This window comes from Chrysemys picta, chromosome 2 (genome assembly GCF_011386835.1).
Source record: "Chrysemys picta bellii isolate R12L10 chromosome 2, ASM1138683v2, whole genome shotgun sequence".
Lineage (NCBI taxonomy): Eukaryota > Metazoa > Chordata > Testudines > Emydidae > Chrysemys > Chrysemys picta.
The window spans coordinates 6,744,312-6,761,255 of NC_088792.1; the positions used below are offsets into that span (position 1 = coordinate 6,744,312).

General features: G+C 44.9%; 2 protein-coding genes across 3 annotated transcripts in view; both read left to right on the top strand.

The window, feature by feature from the left end:
- Positions 1 to 16,944, top strand: part of CCDC12 (coiled-coil domain containing 12) — an 80,300-nt gene that overhangs the window by 18,690 nt on the left and 44,666 nt on the right. The window lies entirely within an intron of this gene.
- LOC135981232 (uncharacterized) lies at positions 2,978 to 5,515 on the top strand. Its single transcript, XM_065582542.1, has 2 exons — positions 2,978 to 3,951; positions 4,946 to 5,515. Exons 1-2 carry the CDS (start codon positions 3,375 to 3,377, stop codon positions 5,419 to 5,421), a joined length of 1,053 nt encoding a protein of 350 aa, XP_065438614.1. The 5' UTR covers positions 2,978 to 3,374; the 3' UTR covers positions 5,422 to 5,515.

Consider the following 16,944-nt stretch of genomic DNA (forward strand, 5'->3'; position numbering starts at 1 on the left):
AGTAGTGGTGGCTGCACAGCCATGCAGGACAAGTTCTAGGAAATGGAGCCAGACGAATAGAAGTGCACTACTTGCTGAGAGATTTCAGAGGGGTAGCCGTGTTAGTCTGTATCAGCAAAAACAACGAGGAATCCTTGTGGCACCTTAGAGACTAACAAATTTATTTGGGCATAAGCTTTTGTGGGCTATAACCCACTTCATCAGATGCATGGAGTGGAAAATACAGTAGGCAGCTATAAATACACAGCACCTGAAAAGATGGGAGTTGCCTTACTGAGTGGGGGGGTCAGCGCAAACGAGGTCAATTCATTTAGGGTGGATGTGGCCCATTTCCAACAGTTGACAAGAAGGTGTGAGTATCAACAGAGGGAAAATAATTTTTTTGTAGCACCCCAGCCACTCCCAGACTTTATTCAGACCTAATTTGATGGTATCAAGTTTGGAAATTAATTCCAGTTCTGCAGTTTCTCGTTGAAGTCTGTTTTTGACGTGTTTTTGTTGAAGAATGGCCACTTTTAAGTCTGTTATTGAGTGTCCAGGAAGATTGAAGCGCTCTTATACTGGTTTTTGAATGTCTGATTTGTGTCCATTTATTCTTTTGCGTAGGGACTGTCCGGTTTGTCCAATGTACGTGGAAGAGGGGCATTGCTGGCACATGATGGCATATATCACATTGGTAGATGTGCAGGTGAACAAGCCCCTGATGGTGTGGCTGATGTGGTTAGGTACTATGATGGTGTCCCTTGAATAGATATGCAGACAGAGTTGGCAATGCAGTTTGTTGCAGGGATTGGTTCCTATGCCAGCAATGCCCCTCTGCCATGTACAACAGAGGAAATGTTCTCCTCCTGAATCAGGCAATTGTGTGTCTAGCTACCAACTAACAAGAATTGCACAAAAGTAATTGAATCTTTAACCAGATGTTCTAGTCTCTCCAAAAGACAGCAGTAAGTGGATGGCATAATTGTTGTCTTATGCAAAACTTAAATATTCCAGAATTTAAAATAACTAGTGATAGTCTTACTCTGGATGGAAGCTGGATTCTTGGTTAATATGTCAGATACTGTAAAATAGTGGTCTTTTTTAAAAGCTTCTTTTAAATCTGCGTAACAGTTGCAATGGATGCCTTATGGAGAAATATTAGTCAAATCTACTGCCACTTCCTTTTGAGAATACACATATACTGTTTACCAGTTCTTTCCCCTAAAATTCACATTTAGATTCCTTTCCCATCTGTTTTAACATTTGTAAAAATACAGCTATAAATCCTTTCCACATTCCTTCCTATTGTAATTTCTCTGGCTAGGAGTTTTGGCTACAGATTTTTTTTTTCTGTATTAGCCCTATCTTATTACCTAATTATTTCTTTTCAAATGGAATATACACGACTTTATCTTCATTCAGAACAAAGCTACGCTCACACCTTCCCTCCTCAAGACTTACATGTGGAAATTGTCCCCTATTCTGAGGAAATATGCTTAGTAAAGTCAGAACTGTAGAGGCTTCACCCAAACCTTGGTTTCTGCAGTCAGAGCCCTTCACAGTGTGATCTCATCCAGCGTCATAAGATAAGGTAGCATTGATCTGTTCTTGATTAGGAGACCTAGAAAAAACCCAAATGCTGTAAGAAATGGCTTTGGGGATTCACAGAGGACACACTTCCCCTAGAAGTACTGTAGCAGTGCCCTTGCATATCAGGGAATGCTATGTTCGTGGGGGCTGGTCTTTCTGATGAGATGAAAAGCCTAATGTTCTTGCTGACCTCTTGTGGTCTTTGCAGATCCCATGACAAGACGAGGAGTGCTAATTTCAGTATGTGGGCCAAATTCTGTGTTGTATAATTATACTCTGCCTCCCTAATTTTGCCCTACATTTGTTCATTGCATTATTCATTTTTGTCCTTAAACTTGTGTGTTGTTGTTGTGTGCTGTTGCCACCAGGTCACTACCGAAATGTAGCTGGCAAAGTAATGCTATCATGTGGTGTTTGAATATTTGATCATCTGTTAAGGATGTTAAGATCTTTAGAGAATCACATCCAAATTTAGGAGAGTTCTCATTTTTGGCAGTTATACAAATGATAAGCAGCTTTGTAACGCTGAACTTTGAACTACTCTTCAACTCAAATTGTGCAATTTTGTATTTATATATAGCTCCTTTCATTTAATACTAATGCATTGTGCTTATGTAGCGGCTTTCATCAGTAAATCTCAAAGCACTTTGCAAAGGTGAGTAAGTATCATCCTTATAGATGTGTAAACTGAAGCACAGAAAACAACTTGTCCGAAGTCACAGAGCAAGGAATAGAACCCAGGTCTCCGGACTCCTTTGCCCTCCCTGTTACACCATGCTGACCTCAAGTTTTATTCGTTGCTGGGGTTGACAGAAAATTTTCCGTCTATATTATTTTTTGACAGAAAGTTGGGCTTTTGACTAAATAGAACGTTTCATAAAAAGCATCTGCTTTCCGTGGAAGTCTTCTGACTTTGTTTTTTCACAGAAAAATGGAACCCTGCAAAGTGAAGTTTTCAACCAAAATTCTAAATATTTTTGATTTAGAGGGGGCTCATGGGAGGTGTTATTCAGTTCCCTCATTTCCGCATCTCCTCTGTTAGCTAGGCTTCCGCTGCCACGGCGCTCTGTCCTATAAAGGAGAATGGGATCACGAGGCACTGCGGCAGTATTTCTGAATTTAACTATTTTGGTTTTTCATTTTGCTGAAAAGTAGAAATTTTCTGCTGGGACCGGGGAACCCCATTTTCCAAACAGCCGTATTTCCTACCCTATTGCTGACTTGCACAGTGGCTTTGGGCAAGTCACTTAATGCTGAAGAGATGTACTGAGAGGCTGTATAATTAAAACATTGTTCTTCAGTAACATCCAATTACTAAAACGATTTAATCTTTCTAAACACATTGGATAAATGTCACGCCTTCCATCCAAGCACTTGATTTGCTTTTCAGGCGTGGTGCTCATTTAGGCCTGGTCTACACTAGGCGTTTATGTCGAAGTTAGCGCCGTTAAATCGAATTAACCCTGCACCCGTCCACACTGCGATGCTATTTAGTTCGACATAGAGGTCTCTTTAATTCGACTTCTGTACTCCTCCCCGACGAGGGGAGTAGCGCTAAATTCGACATGGCCATGTCGAATTAGGCTAGGTGTGGATGGAAATCGACGCTAATAGCTCCGGGAGCTATCCCACAGTGCACCACTCTGTTGACGCTCTGGACAGCAGTGCGAGCTCGGATGCTCTGACCAGCCACACAGGAAAAGCCCCGGGAAAATTTGAATTTGAATTCCTTTTCCTGTCTGGCCAGTTTGAATCTCATTTCCTGTCTGGACATCGTGGCGAGCACAGCAGCACTGGCAACGATGCAGAGCTCTCCAGCAGTGATGGCCGTGCAGTCTGGGAATAGAAAGAGAGCCCCAGCATGGACTGATCGTGAAGTCTTGGATCTCATCGCTGTGTGGGGCGATGAGTCCGTGCTTTCCGAGCTGCGATCCAAAAGAAGGAATGCAAAGATCTACGAGAAGATCTCTAAAGACATGGCAGAGAGAGGATACAGCCGGGATGCAACGCAGTGCCGCGTGAAAATCAAGGAGCTGAGACAAGGCTACCAGAAGACCAAAGAGGCAAACGGACGCTCCGGATCCCATCCCCAGACATCCCGTTTCTACGAGGCACTGCATTCCATCCTCGGTGCTGCCGCCACCACTACCCCACCAGTGACCGTGGACTCTGAGGATGGGATACTGTCCACGGCCGGTTCCTCAGACATGTTAGGGGACGGGGAAGATGAGGAAGGAGATGAGGAGGGCGAGGCAGTTGGCAGCTCTCACAACGCTGATTTCCCCGACAGCCAGGATCTCTTCATCACCCTTACAGAGATCCCCTACGAAGCGTCCCCAGCCATTACCCCGGACACAGAATCTGGTGAAGGATCAGCCAGTAAGTGTTGTAAACATCTAAACATTTATTTTTAACAAAACAGGAATATTAACAATTAAAAGAATGGGTTGTTCATGATTAGTGTGCCCTAGGCGCTTAACGGTTTAGTAAGGGGCAGTGCAAGTTTTGAAAAGAAATCTAGCAATGTCCGGTTTTCAGTGATTGTCCTGCACAAGCCGCTCTACTGTGTATTCCCTGCTACTGCAGCTACAGTAAAATGCGGTCTATATGTGCGGGGATAGAGCAGTAATCCTCCTGGGACATCTCGATGAAGCTCTCCTGGAGGTAACTTGAAAGCCGTTGCATGAGGTTCTTGGGGAGAGCGGCCTTATTGGGTCCTCCGAAGTACGACACGTTGCCGCGCCACGAGATTATCAGGTACTCGGGGATCATTGCTCTGCACAGCAGGGCGGCATACGGCCCTGGTCTTTGGAGGCTTTCCCGGAGCATTCTCTCTTTGTCGCTCTCGGAGATCCTCATCAGGGTGATGTCGGCCATGGTGACCTGCTTTTAATTAGGTAGGGGAATGTTAGTGTTGGGACTGCTTTCCCGTTCCTTTACAGAACTGTCACCGCTGGTTTGCAGCCACGCGGTGGAGGCGGGAGAGGGGCAGCCGAAAGGGATCATTCCCGGGGACAGCCGCGAGGGGGTGGGACAGGGGCAGAGTTCCCGCTTGCCGGATTGCTGGCAGCAGGGACTGACATTGATTTAAATGTGAAATGAGGCCAGTGGTAATATAAAAGTTTTAAACTGCCACAAGTGTACGGCTTACCATGTCTGCCTGCAACAGAAATTCCGTTGTGCTGCCTCGCTTCTCAAATGTGCTGTTCAAGACCCCAGGCACAGAATGCGAAGGCCGAGAATTCGACCTTGTGCTGAGTGCGCATGTGAAAGGTGCTGTGCATGGTCTTGTTCACAGAGAAAGACTATGTTCTTTGTTCACAACTACATTTATCTTTCAGAGGAATTCACTCCCTTTTTCCCATTTCCACAGCCCCGTCTGCGACTGTCTCACAACCTAGCCTGGAATCACACTCCCAGAGGCTAGCGCGGATTAGGCGTAGGAAGAAGAGGACACGGGAGGACATGTTCTCTGAGCTTATGGCCTCTTCCCAAGCCCAGGCAGCACAGCAGACCCAGTGGCGGGAGAACTTGACCCGAATGCACCAAGCCAACATGGATCGGGAGGAGAGGTGGCGGCAGGAAGACCAGCAGGCGACTCAAACGCTGCTTGGACTACTGAGGGAGCAAACGGACACGCTCCGGCGCCTTGTGGATGTTCTGCAGGAACGGAGGCAGGAGGACAGAGCCCCGCTGCAGTCCATCTCTAACCGCCCTCCCCCGCCACCAAGTCCCATACCCACCTCACCCAAAGTGCAAAGAAGGAGAGGCGGCAGAGTCCCTGCTAACTCTCACTCCACCCCTGCAGAGAGCTCTAGTAGCAGAAGGCTCTCATTTCCCAAAATTTGAAAAGTTCTTTCCTTCCCGCCTGACACAAGCCCACGTCCAAGTTTCACCTCCCAATGCCATGTGTAGTTGATAATAAAAAATTCGTTTCTGTTAACTACTGTTTCAATCATGTTCTTTTGGAGGAGGAGGGGAAAGGGGGTTGGAAATTGGACAGGACAGTCTCCTTTGGCAGGGTACATAGTCGGGGGCAGGCACAGCAGCAGGGCACATACACAGTGCAGTGATGCAGTGACTAGTTGCCCCGGTTAGTCTGGGAGGTTGTTTTGATGTAATGTTGGGGGGGGTGGGTTGCTCTGTGACTTTGTGGCGGGGGAGGGCAGTTACAGATCTTAAGCGCCGGTCCTTAGACAGGATCACAGAGCCACACAGCATGGGATCTGTAACCGTCCTCCCCCTGCCACAAAGTCAAATAGACCTCCCATACACACAGTCCCGATCAGGAGGGGTGACAGGCTCCGTTGAAACAAGCATCCCACCGCAGCGGAGCCTGTCAATCCTTGAGTTTAGAAGCTGCATTCGCATCACAACACTAGACCCGCCCCGCACCACAGTCTGCGTCCCAGTTTTAAAAAATTCCCGCTAAAACAGTATTAAAGAAAACGGTGTGCTTTAACAAAGTAGAACTATTTTTATTTCGACACGTGTGTTGGAGGGGGGGTGAAGGGGGTATGTAACTGGATAGGATAGTCAACATTACCTGGGTAAAGAAACGGGGGCAGGTTTAGCTTCTCAGTACACAAACTATAAAATCACAGGTTACCCTGCTCACTCAGGAACTTTGCTTTCAAAGCCTCCCGGATGCACAGCGCTTCCCGCTGGTCTCTTCTAATCGCCCGGCTGTCTGGCTGTGAGTAATCACCAGCCAGGCTATTTTCCTCAACCTCCCACCCCGCCATAAAGGTCTCCCCCTTGCTCTCACAGAGATTGTGGAGCACACAGCAAGCTGCTATAACAATGGGGATATTGGTTTCGCTGAGATCACAGCGAGTCAGTAAGCTTCTCCATCTCCCCTTGAGACGGCCAAAAGCACACTCCACCACCATTCTGCACTTGCTCAGCCGGTAGTTGAAGAGTTCTTTTTCAGTGTCCAGGGCGCCAGTATAGGGCTTCATGAGCCAGGGCATTAGCGGGTAGGCTGGGTCCCCGAGGATGACTATAGGCATCTCCACATCCCCAACAGTTATTTTGTGGTCCGGGAAGTAAATACCTTGTTGCAGCCGTCTAAACAGACCAGAGTTCCTGAAAACACGAGCGTCATGAACCTTGCCCGGCCATCCCACGTAGATGTTGGTAAAACGTCCCCTGTGGTCCACCAGTGCTTGCAGCACCATGGAAAAGTATCCCTTTCGGTTAATGTACTGGGTGGCCTGGTGGTCCGGTGCCAGGATAGGGATGTGAGTTCCATCTATGGCCCCACCGCAGTTTGGGAATCCCATCGCTGCGAAGCCATCTATGATCGCCTCCACGTTTCCCAGGGTCACTACCTTTGGCAGCAGTACATCAACGATTGCCTTCGCTACTTGCATCACAACAACCCCCACGGTAGATTTGCCCACCCCAAACTGGTTCGCGACTGACCGGTAGCTGTCTGGCGTTGCAAGCTTCCACAGGGCTATGGCCACTCGCTTCTGTACACTCAGTGCAGCTCGCAACCGGGTGTCACTGCGCTTCAGGGCAGGGGACAGCAACTCACAAAGTTCCAGGAAAGTTCCCTTCCGCATGCGAAAGTTTCGCAGCCACTGGGATTCATCCCAGACCTGCAGCACTATGCGGTCCCACCACTCAGTGCTTGTCTCCCGTGCCCAGAATCGCCGTTCCACGGCATCAACATGACCCATTGCCACTGTGATGTCCTCGGCGCTGGGTCGCCTGCTTTCTGACAGGTCTGTGCTACTCTCAGACTTCAGGACATCACCGCGGTGCCGTAGCCTCCTTGCCTGACTTTTCTGCATCTGCCTCAGGGAAACCTTTATGATAAGCTGCGAGACGTTGAGAGCGGCCACAACTGCAGCGATGGTCGCAGCGGGCTCCATGCTCGGAGTACAGTGGCGTCCGCGCTGTCAATGACTGGAAAAGCGCGCGAACTGTTTTCCCGCCGGCGCTTTCAGGGAGGGAGGGCGGGAGTGATGGACGGATGACGACAGTTTCCCAAAAGCACCCTCGACTCATTTTGTTACCCAGAAGGCATTGCTGGCTACACCCAGAATTCCAATGGGCAGAGGGGACTGCGGGAACTGTGGGATAGCTGACCACAGTGCACCGCTTCGAATGTCGACGCTATCACCGTTAGTGTGGACGCACAAAGTCGAATTACTGTCCTTAGTGTGGACACACACGCTCGACTTTGCAATATCGATTACAAAAATTCGATGCAAGTAAAATCGAACTACTCTCGTAGTGTAGACAAGGCCTTAGTCTCCCAACATTTCTGTCAGATAGATATGTACTCTCCCTATTTCACATACAGGGCACTGAGCAATCCTATTACTACTGGCATAGGAGTGCTAGGTGAACAGATATCCATGTGCAAAGATGAGTTAGGATTGCAGACCTCTGAGCCCAAGATGAGTTTATCCCATTGATTTGTATGATGGGATGATGATTTATATGACAATATTTGGCTATTTCCTATCCCATTCACTAAGGCTATATCTATACTACAGACCATACAGTGGCACAGCTGTACCGCTATAGCTGTCGCTGTAAGGTCTCCCATGTAGACGCTCTTTGCCTGTAGGAGAGAGCTCTCCTGTCAGCATAGCCTGTCCACACCAGCACTTCTGTTGGTGAAATTTACATCAGTCAGGGGTGTGGTTTTTTTCACACCCTGCCCTACAAAAGTGCTAGTGTAGACAAAGCCTAAGCATTCAATTGGTAAAGTGATTTGAGATCCATTTAGCTAGCTAACTGCTAGATGATTCTCACTGTAGGCTTTCCAATTTAAGTTTAGTTCCTGTATTGCTTCAGAGCTCATCGTCATTTATAGATAATGACAAGATGAGAAGATCTTAACTCTCTTTGTGAACAAACAGGTTTCTCCAGAAATGTTCTGCCTGGAAGAACAAAATTGAATGCACACGAGCTTTTTTAAGGCAAAGAAAAACCCATGGCTGCGTAGCTGGGGAAGTAGGCTCATGTTCTTGCATGGCTGACTGGCACTGCCTTTCAACAGGCTTTTTTGTTTAATTTATGAAGGGAAAAAGAAACGCCAGAAAATAGGTTAATCATCAGCTCCAAAAATGCAGAATTAGATCTGTCTTGCACCCAAGTGGCAATGCTTAATTAGTGTGTGCAAAGCTGTGAAATTCTCCCAGTATCATTTGAGACCAACCTGTTCTGTAAATATAGGGGTGGGGATGGGGAAAGTATATCTGCTGAGAGAAGTTTCTGCTTGGGTCTGGCTAAAATTTTTATCTCTTAACAGGTCCTTGCATGTAAAAACAAACCTCCCTGGTTTTTTTTCCGATGGAGAAGTGAAACTGGCCATGTGTGGCGTTTATTTTTGTTTTTGTCCTAAGACAGCAAAGGTACCAGTCTAGCTGAAATGTTTCTAAAAACTGAACAAGCCATCTAGTCTTTTCCACCAACCCTAGGAAAGAGAACAGTTCTCATTATCCAAGATCATTTAAAAATGGTCCCGGGTTTAGTAAAATTTGCTCTGGGGTTTTTGGCAACTAACAGTTTCTTGTTGTTTGTTTGCTCAGTGTGAAACACAAGGGAGAGTTTCTGTTCTGGGTGATAGAAAGGAAGTGTGCAGTCTGGTATGGTAGAAAGTGATCTGGGACCACAGCAAGCAAATTGTTTCCAAGTTCTTTGAAATACAGCACTGAGGATTATTTCTTGGTTTTATAAATTGTGTTGAACGATGCAGAGATTGTCGTAGAGCATGATATACCGTAAATTGGTTACCATATATTGGAAGGAATGCATCTTGCAAGCTATTAGTTTGTCAAACTCAGAAGATAAGTCTTCACTGTCTATATAACAAGTTACTTTCGTTTTGTCCTCCCACGGTGTCTATGCGCCACTGCCCCATTGGATGGAAGGTCAGGCCCACTCAAATGTGGGAACACATTGCTATGTAGTGGCTGCACCCTATAGAGAATATACGCTATGCTAGAATGAATGTATTTCAGGAACCGATACTGATTTACATTTTAAGAGAGCTGATGCACGTTCTTAATTGCATACATCATTGTGAGATGATTGTATGTGCCAGGTTCTACTATTCATCCAGGTTAATTCTTGGGATGTGGGATAGTTTTCTGCTATCTGCAGATGTCAAGAGCATTATGGGTGCTTGTTTCATTTAAGGCATTAGCCATGATAGAGGGGATTTCCTCAGGGAAAGTATCCAGACTCAGATGCAAGACCAACACCAGTTTACCTCTGAAATATTACACATTTGTTTTTTGATGCTCTTGCAAATTGGCAGCTGTGTCCATGTTCATGTGAGAGCATTTTCCTAACAGCAAAGACAAAGCTCCCTGCTGGCTCCTGCTGTGAAGGGTGCATCACATTTCTCAGCAGCATTCTGGGTCGACCTAACCAAAGCTGTTTCGTTATGGGATCATGATCCCCTCTGAAGATGTTGAAAAACCCCATGGGAACACTTCTTGCAGTCATAAGAAAAGAGAATACTAAAAACACCTGCCAAAGAGATTCTGTTAATGGAAGTCCCCTCTCAACACATTTGAAGGAAGTGCCAACTTCTAATGCCACAGAATAATACAGTAGCATTGATCAATACAAGTGAAATCTATACAAATCACTTGCTGGGAGTAGCATCCCACACACTCAGGAACTCTAGTGGTTACGTAATGACTGGACCTGGAGGCTTGGCTTTTGGAAAAACATTTTGAAAAAGAATTTTAAGTAGTTAAACTAAAACAATAACAACCTGTCAAGGGATCATTAAGGACTTTACTTAAGGTGACAACACAAGTTTGGAATTAAAATTGTGGATTGGTTCTCAGCTAACCCATTGTACCAAAGTCTTGGACTATTACAGAGAGACTATAGCCTCTGCATAGTTAAGGTTGAACCATCGTAATGTGCTATTTTTACACCTTCCATCCTCTTATAACTTTGGTTTGGCCTAGATAATGCCACACTTTCTTGGATGGTAAAGGGTAATGTTTCTAGAGCATTGGTGGAAAGTTCACTAATCTATTTAAAAACAATAGAAGAACCCTGATTTAAAATCTTCATTTTTGTTTATCTCCCTCTGGCTCAAAAGTGGCTTGTTTTTGCCCCTTCAGATTTTTCATATAGTTATATCTCATTGAAAGCTCATGTGACGGCACCCTGGTTTCTGCAGCGATAGCTAGTAAATAAAACGATTCAGCTCTGTGTATAGCTTTGATTTCCGCAGAACTTCTGTGCCATTCATTTCAGTTGTGCTAGCAACTGTATTGTTAATTGCCAAATACATCCACGGATACTTCACATTTAACAGTAGTTGTGGAAAGAAAATACTTAGGCACTGACATTTGGATAATACAAGTATATTGAAAATGGCAAACACACCATTTCATGAATTTAAGGTTTTTGTGATGAAAAAATGTATTTCTTTATACATGAATGAGAAACGTGTTCCCGCTGATTAGGTAGGACATGTAAGAATTGGTGCCTGTAGTTATTTGCTTAGGATTTTTAGAGGCATTGATGTGAAAGCAGGATATTTAGTTTTCAGAGCCTGTTCTGCTCCTTCTGTTTGTTCCTTATGTGAAGTCACAACGTTTTGTCTGTGATTTAATCATTTCCATAGCAACCAACTGTGATTGAACAGGGTTTATGACTTCAATAAGGAATAAGCACCAGGAACACAGAGGTTCTTAAAAACAGTCATGTTTTCATACTTTAATAAATAGGGTGGGTATAAGAAAATTGTTTCTAAATAGTGGTTTGTCACAAAGTCTCAATGGATCTTTAAGACCTGAATATGTAGTTATGAATTTTTATGTTTTCCTGGCTCTCCTCTGTAAATATTAAAATGAAGCTTTTTTTACTACTTGCTTTTATTCATACTAACTACCCAGTCCGGGAATTAAAACTGCTTGGTCCTTTGGTATTTGTGTAAAAATTCACTGGTCACTAATGGAAACTCGGCTACCCAATGGTATTGTAAAGTGGATGGCACTTAACGATCCTCTCGTGTTTTCCATTCGTGGTAGTAAGAGATTTAAATGTCCCAAAACTTTTGTTAACACAGAATTAAGGTTACCTAGTGATGCCTCAGGATGTGGAGAGTGACTACGTTGCTGAAAACCAGGCAATACAAAGTTGGGGTACATGCCACCTGCTTCAATACAACCTTACCTCTGCCTTCTCTAAGTGAAGCCCCGCCATGCCAATAACACACGGACGAGTGTTCTACCCTCACAGATGCTACAGAACACTCCAGAACAGAGCATATAAGCACTGTAGGACACAGTTGAACTGTAACACCTTCTCTTTGCTAAGGCAAAACTTGGGGTTAGGTCAGGTGTAACAAACAGGAGCTACCTACACCTGGCCTGCACTCAAACGTTGGCCTACTCCATATAAACCGCCCCAGTCCTGCTAATTGTTACCAAATCTTCAATCTTGGCCAGAGGATTTCTTCTGAGACATTGCCTTCCTTACCCCTCACTGTGCCCCGGAGACCTTTGTCATCGGTGCCACCAGAATGCTGACAATTCCCTTGGCAAGGAGACACCCTCACGCACCTCTAGTGACACAGCCTACAAAATTCAGCCCTGAAATGACATTCTTGCTCTCTCAAGGTACACGTGCCCTTCTTCTCATATCATAGAGACAGCTCTGCCAAGCTGTTACAACTCATTCCTCCACTATTCAGTACAGCAGGGAATGCAGCTGGAACGCATGCAGAAATTCAAATCTGTGGAATAGAATCATAGAATATCAGGGTTGGAAGGGAACTCAGGAGGTCATCTAGTCCAACCCCCTGCTCAAAGCAGGACTAATCCCCAGACACATTTTTGCCCCAGATCCCTAAATGGCCCCCTCAAGGATTGAACTCACAACCCTGAGTTTAGCAGGCCACTCTCAAACCACTGAGCTATTCCTCCCCCCAACAATGGCACATTCTCTTAGTCCTTCCTCAGAGCTACTTACTATAGATTCACAGATTTTAATACCAGAAGGGACCATTAGATCATGTAGTTTGACCTCTTGTATAACACAGACCAGAGAATTTCATCTAGTTACTCCTGTATGGAGCCTAATAACTTGTGATTGACTGGAGCATCTTCCAATAAGGCATCCAGTCTTGATTTGAAGATGGCAAGAAATGGAGAACCTGCCACTTTTCTTGGTCGTTTACTATTTGCACCATCCTTGCTGAACTATTCCCAGCTCAGGGGGGTGGGGTGGGGGCAGGGTTAAGGTTGCACTGAGGTGCTGGCATGTCCCTTATCTTTTTATTTCTTAGTTTTTAGAGACTTAAAGTTAGGCATGTTTCACATTCGGGAAGAGCACGAGGCACCACTGGGCAACCTTAGCTCCGTGTTAACAAAGTTTTGGAGCATTTAATTTCCTTTGTTTGTTAAAAACAAAAATTTTTCTGCATCCCCATGTAGTATAGCTCTGCTTTCCCCCTCCACTGCTTGTGAGTTATAATATTCCTTTTTGCTTATTAACTTTAAGACACAAAGTTTTATCTTATGTTCCTCAGTCCTCATTGAAACGGCTTCTTGAATGTGTCCATGGCTGTGTCCAACAAGCTGCTGGTAGCCTTAAGCCAAGAACGCTATCTAAATGGGGAAATCTACATTGATTGCTGCTGGACAAATGGCTCTGTGCATCTGGATAATACTCGTGTCTGTGTATTTAGATACTGCCCCCTTCAAATTGGTGTCTGGTCACTAGCACCCTTCAAATTGTGCAAGCAAAATTTGACCTTGGGGATTTGTGTTCTCCACCATTCCACTGAGACTCCAAGGAAAGGAAGTTCATATTGATTCCTGGGAGACAGAGGAGGTGCCATCTGGCCCATTCTGAAGACACTGTCGGAAAGGAAGTTGTTGGTTGTCTAGGGACCAGTGATTATGACCTGATTGCAGTTAGTATGGGCAAACAATATGGTCCTAACCAGTAATACATATACCTGGTGCTTCAAAAGGGCTAATTTCTCAAAGCTGAAGAAACTTCTGAGTGGAATTGAGTGGGAGGAAATATTTAGTCAGCAACATGTGATTGAAAATTGGTAGTTTATTACAAGGCAAAAAAGCTACAATTCCACAGTTAAGAAAGGGGACAACTCAGGGTAAAAGCCCAACTGGGTTTAGAGAGGAAGTAAAGGCTGCAATTAATAAAAAGAAGAAACAAAAAATAGGAAAAGGGGAGGCAGACAGCGATCAATCTAAATTATAAGTTGTGAAATGTAGAAAATTGGTAAGGGAAGCTAAAGATATCAGGTAAAAATCCATGGCTGGTAGAGCCAAAGACAAAAATGAGTTGTTTTTATTGGGAACATAAAAATCCTGAAAATTAAGAATAGTACAGAAAAGGAAAAATGTTCAGTACATCTATTTGGAAAGAAATGGGTATGCACTAGCATGACATGAGAATGAATTACTTTCCAGGACATTAGTAGCTAAGGAGAATGTTAGACAACACCTATTAAGGATAAACATTTTTAAATCTACAGGCCCAGATAACTTGCACCCAAATGTCCTAAAAGATTAAGCAAATCAGTGGCCTGCTGAAGTTAGATTTTAGTTTGAGTAGCAGCCGTGTTAGTCTGTATCCACAAAAAGAACAGGAGAACTTGTGGCCCCTTAGAGACTAAATCTTAGAATACTGGGGAAATTCTAGAAGACTGGAAGAAAGCTTTTATCATGCCAATATTCGAAAAGGGTAAGCAGGGTAATTAAAGTCTGATTAGTCTGGCATCGATCCCAGTAAAATATTGGAAAAGCTGACTCAGTCAATAAAGAATCAAAGGATTGGAATATAATTGGTGCCAGTCATCATGCTTTTACAGAAAACAGGTCTTGTCAAACAAATCTGAGGCCATTTTTTAAGATTACAAGCTTGGTTGATAAAGTTAACACTGTAGATCAGTGGTGGGCAACCTGCGGCCCGCCAGGGTAATCTGCTGGCAGGCCGCGAGACAGTGTGTTTACATTGACCGTCTGCAGGCATGGCCACCCACAGCGCCCAGTGGCCGTGGTTCACTGTTCCCGGCCAATGGGAGCTGTGAGAAGCGGCACGGGCTCCGCAGCTTTCTGCAGCTCCCATTGGCTGGGAATAGTGTACCGCGGCCACTGGGAGCTGTGGGTGGCCATGCCTGTGGAAGATCAATATAAACACTGTCTCGCGGCCCGCCAGCGGATTACCCTGATGGGCTGCAGGTTGCCTACCACTGGTGTAGATAGAACAGACTTAAACTTTTGTAAGGCATTTGACTTAGTACTGTACAACGTTCTCATTAGAAAATTAGCACAATACAATATCAAAGAAGCACACATTAAATGGATTTAAAACTGGCTAACTGACCAATCTCAAAGTAGTCAGTGGGGAATTATCGAATGGGGATGTGTCTAATGGGGTTCTGCAACAATTAGTATTAGGTCTGACACCATTCAATATTGTCGTCAGTGATATGGAAGTAAATATAAAATCACTGCTGATATTAAAAAAATTGTGGATGACAGAGATCGGTGGAGTGGTAAGTGAAGAGGACAGGGCAGTCATACAGAGTAATCTGGATTGCTTGGTAAAATGGGCCATTGAAATGAAATGTATTTTAATGTAGCCAAATGCAAAGTTACACATCCAGGAACAAGGGATGCAAGCCATACCTACAGAATGTTGGACTGTATCCTGGAAAGCAGGGACTCAAAGGAATTACGGGACGTAGTAGACAAGAAAATCAACATGACCTTGCATTGGCAAAAAGGGCCAGTTTGAGGCTTGGATGTATAAACTGGGAGGAGTGAGGAAGAGGAGAGAGGTGAGTTTTTCCTCTGTGTATGGCATTGGTGAGATCAGCAGTGCAGTACTCCATCCGGTTCTGGTGGCCACCTTTTAAAATGGAAGTTGAAAAATTGGAAAGGGTGCAGAAAAGAGCACGACAAAAATGAGTTGAGGACTGGAGAAAAAGCTTCACAGTGAGAGGCTTAGAGCTGCACCTGCTTAGTTTATCGAAAAGAAGACTGAGAGGTGACTTGACTGCTGTGCATGGGTACCTTTGGGGGGAGAAAATACTGGGCACTAAAGGGCTCTTTAAGCCAACAGAGAAAGGCATATCAAGAAGTGACGTCTGGAAGTTTAAACCAGACAAATTCAGATGAAAAATTAGGCCCAAATGTTTAACAGGGAGGGTGATTAAGCGCTGGAACAAACTACCAAGAGAAGTGGTGGATTCTTCATTTCCTTATGTCTTCATGTCAAGACTAGATGTCTTTCCGGAAGATCTGCTTTAGTCATACACAAGTTATTGGGCTTAATACAGGGGTATCTGGATGAAATTCTGCGTCCTGTGACTGACAGGTGGTCAGGCTAGATGACTTAAGTTCCTCTTGGCTTTATTGCATTTATCCATAAATGCAAATGCAAAGAGATGGCTCTTCTCTAGCTCTTAAGGGGATAGGATTGTATAGTTAATTGATAAGGTCCTGCTGTTGAAAAAGCCTAATAGCCTTGCCTTGGCTCTATTAATTTTATATTTCTCATGACAGTGCCCGTCTGTACAAGCACAATATCCTCAGGTAGTTGAGGCCTGCTCCACTCAGGCCTTTGTAGATTGGTGGGACCAAGACACTGAAGTACCTTGGTACTGAACAGTGGCCCAGAGAAACATGTGGAGCCCTGGGGTGATGTGCTCCTGTTACTTCGCTCTGGTTGGAAGGTGCACCGCTGCACGCTGAATGAAATGGAGCTGCTTTGCAGCCTTCATCATCCCCCAGTTTTAGGACTTTACAGTAATCCATCTGGGAGGTGATAAACCCACCAGTCACTGCTGCATCTCAGCCTGCTGATGAGCTGAGAAGAAAGATACCTGTGTTGCATGGCACACGATCTCAGATGTAGTACTAAACTGTACAAAGGGGAAAAACGGGAGGTTGAAATACCTTCTGTGACAAAGTTCCCTCCTGCTGATGAACAAGGCCTACTCTCCCATACCGTTCATGCTTGAATTCAGGAAGCTGCTATAGTACATGACCTGGTGGTTTCTCCAAAAATGTTGCAGGCATTCGGGGGCATTGATACTGCAATGGAGGGTACAGACCTTGTGAGCTGAGCAAAGTCCTTTAGATGCTACCCATAATCCTTAGCATGGAAAGGCAGCTCTTTGGGTGTAGATGGTGAGTGCAATGGCCCAGAGGCTGGAAGAAAAGCAGGGGGCGGTTTCTTGCTGACAGTTGGTACACACCCACCATGTATTTTTCTGCAGTGTCGCCATCTGGCATTTGTTTAGTGTACTGCGACCAAATGTGTCTTTATCGCCATCTGGCACTTGCTAAGAGAATAAGAACATAACACATGGACACTGATTATACCCTAACTTGCATC